Raw genomic sequence first — 7,307 nt, 5'->3', positions numbered from 1 at the left:
ATCCACCGTATTCACCCGACTTAGCACCCACTGATTACCACTTCTTTCAAAATTTGGATAACTTCTTGGTAGGGAAAACATTCAACTCCGACGAGGCTGTCAAAGCTGCCTTCCAAAAGTTTATCGACTTCCGGCCTACAGGCTTTTACAGCAGGGGAATCAATGAACTTCCCGTTAAATGGCAGAAGTGTATTGATAATGGTGGTGCATATTTCGATTGACAATAAAAACATTTCATATGAAAAAAAAAATTACTAAAGTTTCAATTCAATTCTATTCATTTCATACTACACGATCTAATACTTATATGAGTTGTGGTTATCTAAAGTACGAAAGTTTATTGATTTTACCTCGGATTTGTTACTGTACAACAAGAATAACTCCAATTGAGCTGATTAAATTATCTTTTCATTAGTGATCGATGGAAACTACAAGTGGTCCATGATTGGATCTATTATGGGTGTTCTGCAGAGTTAAGATTGTGTTTGTATAATTTTTACGTCTATTAACCAGAAACTATTTCTGAATTACAGTTAAGGAATATAATCCCGGGACCCCAATATCCCGAACAGAAATATTTCGTAAAATCACAAGTAAATAAACAACATTTAAGTATGAAAACAATTGATTTTTAGTATTATTTTGCTCTATGATGAAAAGTAATATGTTAGATAAAGCCTGGTTGAAAAGATCTTTAAAATGATGTATTGAACCCCCTTTGCATTTAAACTTTTAAGTGTAACTGTCACCCTAGCTAAGGGTTTGACATTTGCAGCATCAGAATACTATCAAAAAGAGTATAGGGTGAAATAAAAATTGACGTGTTTAAGCGATTTTGCTAAAAATCAAATGCCATATAGATACCGAATTTATTCCAGTTGAAGTTACCACACTGTAAATACCAAGTAGTGTTAAATGCATGCTACTAAAAAGATTCAGATAAGTTTAGAACTGATGGGAAAAATCATGAATTTCCATATTTCACTCTGAGTACAAATATCAATTACTCCCAATGTGATATAACACTCCTATAAATCCACTGAAATATTTGATTGAGACACAGATTGAAAGGAAGATGGACAAAAGACTGTTGTGACAGATATTCTGTGTAGTTATGATGGATAAGGAGGAAAATTCTATTTTCTTGGAACAACATAAAAAAAAGATTTTCTTCCTCTTACTACTTTCTTTCATACTCACCTCTAGATTTGCAACATTAACCCTTAGAACATTAAATGTAAAGTCCCATTTACATAAAACTTAGTGGCATTGGTATTGCAATGCTAACTGTAATATAAAAGTTTGTGCAATAGAAACAATGCACACCATTCACAATGAAATTAGTGAAAAGTGATCGGTAGTGGGAAAAGTTTGCAACTTTAGTGTGTACATCATTTCTATGGTATAAACTTTTACACTACAATTAGCATTGCAATACCAATGCCACTAAGTTTTATGTAAATGAGACTTTACACTTCTTCGTTTGAACTGGTGCTGGTGTCGGAAGACCCACTAGAATCACTGCTTGAGGGAGTTGGAACATCAGCAATTTCCTTGAAGTAAAATTAAATAATTAGTGTGCACATTTTATACAAAAAGTCAGAAGACACTCTTTAGATGTACCATACATAAAATGTGGTTACAATCACGTTGCAACATTTTATTGCTTTAAAAAAATGTTCAATTCATTTAAAACACTGGTGTAAGAAATTTGTGTGGTAAAACTAATTATATAATGATTATTTTCCTCCCCATATCCCAACAGAATGGTTCCTTGGTGTAAATTAGGAGTAAATCCATTCAGTTTATCAAAAAGTAGGGTACATTTCGTTGTTCCCTCGACACTTGTAATTACCAACCGTCGTTCCCCTTGGGTTGTTATAATTGCTAATATGGCTTGGGGAATAGTTAGTCCATAAGAGGTTTTTAATGTGCAGCGGTATGGCATTTTCTTAAGTTTGGCTAATTGTAACTTTTTCCACGTTCCAACGATGTCGTCCACTGAAAATGAAAAAGTTATTGTGTCTTTAAAACGAGTTTGTTATACTAACTTTTTATCATAATGATAAGAACAAATATCACGTTAGATCAGTTAACAAAAAGTTAGGTTTGATTGTCTAATGTGAAATGGAAAAATAAGCGGTGTGTATCGTTGGCCAAACTTCATTATTGATCGATGAAGGAAACTGTAATGTAGAGATGTTATACTTATATAGTATATATTTCTGCCGTAAGATGGCGCAGCCATATCGAAAATATTAAAATGATTATACAGGGTGTCCCGAAATTAATAATAAAAATTAAATGAAATAAATTAAATAGAATACAAATAAAAATAACACCAAAATTTAAATAAACACATGTCGAAAAATGCTTCCTTAACGAGCTATGGTTCTTTAAAGAGGTAACTCTGATTATGGTTATTTTTAAATATTTCCAAAACGGTGCAAGATAACTTAATGAAATTTGATATGATTTTATACCTTTTAAGCCTTAATTGCCAGATGTGGCCCAATGGAAATATTCCGTCAGAGGCGTGCTGCATCGGGGGTGTCGGAATTAAAAATCGAGCACATAAAAAAAATGTAACATTTTTTTAGTTGCTGATGCAAAATTATGAAACAACATACGCTTCCAGAAAAAAAAGTACTCTTGGTTCACATTGATGGAACGTTCCGTTTTCGAATAAAATGAATTTGAATATTACATTCCATGACAAATACAAATGATTCCTAAATCGATAATTTATTAACCACATCAAAATGATTAAACAATAAAAAAAACAAGAAATTGAACAGACGCATTTTTAGAGTAAGTTTTCAAATAAGTTTCCTGAATTATATAACAGCTTCTTTGAACTTTCCTTTTTTTAATTTATTTGCCTTTGCCAATTTACAAAATTTCTACAAGATTACAATAAACTTAACTAAACAAACTCTGAATCCTCACTAACTCACATTTACGAACAGTTAGATATACAAGGTGTCCTAACTATTTAGACGCTAAATATCACCGCCCCTGTACATACCAGAAAGAAAAGTTTGAGACAAAAAGTTCGTAGCTTAGAAAACTGCTTTCAATGAGAATTTACTTATATGTACATACATACATACAGATGCGAGCAAAAAAATAGCGTCACTTACTTTTCGTTCATTTGTTTAATAATTAGGAAAAACCCAAGTAAGGTAAGGAAGTTTTGACGTTTGAATTAGCTCCAGGTAGGTTTCTAAGTATATCCAGAGAAATTTTTATCCTTATAAAAGCTTTGAGTAATTTATAAATTAAATATTTCTGTTGAACTGTTTTTTTGCTGTAAAATACTCTTGAAGTTTGTAAAGTGAATTTTGTCGAAATTTTTGAAATTTTCTTAACATTTTTTTGGTAAGTACTCTACTATTCTTTGAACTAATATACGGTACTTAATGGTGTAATTTTCTCAGTATCTATTATAAAAAATGGGTCGCGGCAAGCATTGTACGCCTCCACAAAGAAGGTTAATTCGAAAGTTGAAAAACTAAGGATATTCGTTAAGAACAATTTCGAAAATTATTGGATGTTCTTTAAAAATGGTTCAAAATGCCATGAAAGATCTTCCGGAACAAGAAAATAGAGGAAGAACGAGGAAAACCACCCCAAATGCAGATCGTATCATAATTAGAACATCGAAGCGGAATCCATTTATGAGTGCTCAAGGGATTCTTACAGAAATAAATTTGAATGTGAGCGCGTGAACAGTTCGCAAAAGGTTACGCGAACAAAATTTAGTTGCTAAAAGTCCGCGTCAAGTGCCTTTGTTAAAAAAAAATCATTTAAAAACAGGATAGAATTTGCTCGAGATCACCTAAAACGGACTGGAGAAGATCGGAAAAAATGGCTCAACATACTGTGGAGCGATAAAAGTAAAATTATGCTTTATTCTTCAGACCATTCTGGACTAGCTAGGAGATTCCCAGGTACTACCTACGACCCTAAGTACACGAAAAAGACAATTAAGCATGAGGGTGGAAATATTAAGATCTGGGGATGTTTTTCGTGGAATGGTGTTGGTCCCCTTATGAAAATCGATGGGATTTTAACAAAAGAGTTATATGTGGGAATTATGGTGGACCACATGCTTCTTATGCTGAGGACAATATGCCTATTCGATGGGGTTATCAACAGGACAACGATCCTAAGCATACAGCGAACATTGTCAAAAACTGGTTCATCGAAAGTTCCACCAATGTTATGAGTTGACCCGCACAATCCCCAGATCTGAATCCAATCGAAAACCTTTGGCAATACCTTAAACGGCAGGTTAAGGCCCTAAAACCGACCAATTTAAAAGATTTGTGGGCCATCACTTAAGAAAAAAGGTATCGAATTCCTGTAGAGTACTGTCAACGACTGATCGCCTCCATGCCTAATCGTTGTCAAGAAGTTTTAAATGCAAAAGGGCATACAATCAAATATTGAATGTACATTTTTATAAATACATAAAAAAAAATATAATTATTTGTTGTAAATTTAATTATTTAAAGTATGAAGTAGAGAACCTTAATTTCCAAATAAAGCTGTTTTTGTGTTTTCTTCTAACTTTCCTTAATATTTTCTTTAATATACGAAAGACCGACGTCAAATTACTTGTAGATAGTTCTTAAAAGCTTTCAAAGAACGTGTTGTATTTATAATTTCAATCATCTCAACTGGAAGAAAAATATTCTACTTGAAGTTGCAAGCGCATAGGTGACGCTATTTTTTTGCTCGCATCTGTATGTTTTGAGATCTCCTTCGGGAGAGGGGTGTACCATTTAGCGATAAGAGGTGTATGTTGCTGACCTCTCAGGAAATCCAAGAAATCATTTTATACAAAGTAGTATACAACATTCCATTGTTCAAAAAAGTATACTATATTACAAACATTCTTTTAATGCATTATAATTAATATATAACATTTGCTCCTTTAAGTTTTTCGATGATAATAATGTCATTATCGTGAGATGTATTTCCCGCCTCTTTTGATGTAAATAATAATCGTAATCTGCTTACTAATAAATTTACGTTATCTCAGTAAACATATTGTATAAGTTTGAAATTATATCTTAAGTCCAAATTGCCACCTCCTTTTTTAAGTTGTGACTGCTTAGGTCTATCTACATACAGGGTGGCGCACTTCACCTCCCGTCTCCTATAGCTCGGTTATCATTGACAGTAGGATTTCGATATTTTGTATACTTTACCTGTGTCTTAGGACGTACTCCAGGAAAATATTTCTAATTATACAGGGTGTCCCAAAAAAGTGTGACGATACCGAACTTTTTTTTTTTAATGGAACACCCTATTTTTTTTCACAATTTAAATGCTTTCTATGATTGTCTACATATTCCTAAAATTTTGTTGAGATCGGTTAAATAATACTGGCGAAAAAAATTAAAAACTGAAAAAAATTACATTTGCGCCTCTAGCTTGAAAAAATAATAAAAAATAGAGATAATGTCTATGTAAAGAAACTACTCATGATGCTTATTAAGCATGGTTTAATAGTTTTATTAAAAAAGTTTCGATGATCGATATTGTACAGGGTTTCCAAAATTTAGCATCACATTTTTCAAACTTCAAAGAGTTTTATTTTTCTTATTTTAAATTGGGACCCCCGTATATTTTAATTTAGTTCGATGCAGAATTCAAAAACAAACATTTTTCGAATTACATGTCTGTCGCAATTTCTAACACTTCGAGAGTTGTTCGCGGAAAACCATTCCAATAGTAATTAAATTGATTAAAAAACTACGGTTGCTATGACAAACGAATTATTTATAGGACTTATTTTATAATTACAATTATCTTACAACCATTACACATCTAAAGTATGTGTCTCGAAAATAACAGGTCGCATTTTGAACATTTGATAAAATAATTTTTTCGTTGTAAAAATCGCAAAATTCAAGTAGCTGCCATTTTGGAATGGCTAAACAAAATGAGCTGAAACTTCGTAGATGAAAAGGTCTTTGCATGCCCTTTAAAATAAGGTATCACTCGAACCCCCATTCCATTGAAGATTTTAGGGGTGAGTCGCCCCCTGCTCAAGGAGATGAAGATAGAGGATTGAACATAAGCTCAAAAAGTTTCCCCCTCAACATCTCAATTGACGTATTTTTTGAAATTTTAAAACAATAGATAATTCAAGAGTTTAGGGTGGTTCGTTTTGAAGTGAAAACACTGTATGTATACGACGGCCGTTTAATAAGTCAGTGACTTTTTGAATAAAAGATATTTTTTTCGACCAAAAAACGTTTTATTTCTCAACATAGTCTTCTTTTAGCTCGATACATTTAGTCAGCGTTTTTCCAATTTTTTTATCTCTTTCAAATAATAGGTTTTATCAAGGTCCTCAAAATAGGCGTTTGTTTCAGCGATGACCTCTTCATTCGACCCAAATCTCTTATCGCCCAGCCATTTCTTTAGGTTTGGAAAAAGGAAATAGTCGCAGAGGGCTAAATTTAGAGAATATGCTTGATGGGGTAGCAGTTCGTAGCCTACTTTATGGATTTTTGCCATGGCTACTACACACGTATGCACTCGTGCATTGTTTTGATGGAACAGCACTTTTTTCGCTAAATGCGGTCGTTTTTGCTTCCATTTAATATCGAATCTCTGAATAATATTCAACAATGATCATTTAACACCTTTCAAGGTAAATAATGTGAATGACACCACGTGCATCCCAAAAAACTGTGGCCATCAACTTGTTGGATGACAGACCCACCTTGGCCTTCTTTGGTGTACGTTCACCTGGAGAAACGCACTGTTTCGATTGTCCCTTGGTATTGGGTGTGTTGTGATCGATCCACATTTTATCAGCGGTTACAAAACAGCGTAAAAACTCGTTCGAATTGCAGCTGAATATCGCTAAACACTCTTGAAATGGTCACACGGGAGCGCTTATGGTCGAGTGTGAGTAATCGCTGCATCCATTGCGCATATAGCTTTTTCATATCCAAATATTCATGTAAAATGTTATGTACCCGCTCAGTTGAGATGAATACAGCCTCAGCCACCTCACGCACTTTCATTTTTCGATCGTCCAATATCGTTCCATGAATTTTATCCACAATTTCTGGCATGAGGACCTGTTTTAGACGACCTAAACGTTTTGCGTCACTTGTGCTGGTACAATCACAACGAAATTCAATAAACCACTTCTTAACCATTGAAATTGATGGTGCAGAGTTCCCACAGTATTTATCAAGCATTTCCTTGATTTCGAGGATGGTTTTTCTACGTAAAAAATAATACTTGATCAGCACACGAAATTCAATTTTTTCCAT

The 7,307-nt window shown here is 33.5% G+C and overlaps 1 protein-coding gene across 1 annotated transcript; it reads right to left on the bottom strand.

Annotated features, from left to right (window-relative positions):
- Positions 1-6,836: 6,836 nt before the first annotated feature.
- On the bottom strand, positions 6,837-7,307 carry LOC136417696 (protein GVQW3-like). Its single transcript, XM_066403517.1, has one exon. It carries the CDS (start codon positions 7,305-7,307, stop codon positions 6,837-6,839), a length of 471 nt encoding a protein of 156 aa, XP_066259614.1.

The sequence above is a fragment of the Euwallacea similis genome, chromosome 2 (assembly GCF_039881205.1).
Source record: "Euwallacea similis isolate ESF13 chromosome 2, ESF131.1, whole genome shotgun sequence".
Lineage (NCBI taxonomy): Eukaryota > Metazoa > Arthropoda > Insecta > Coleoptera > Curculionidae > Euwallacea > Euwallacea similis.
This window is presented reverse-complemented; position numbering and strand designations above follow the sequence as displayed.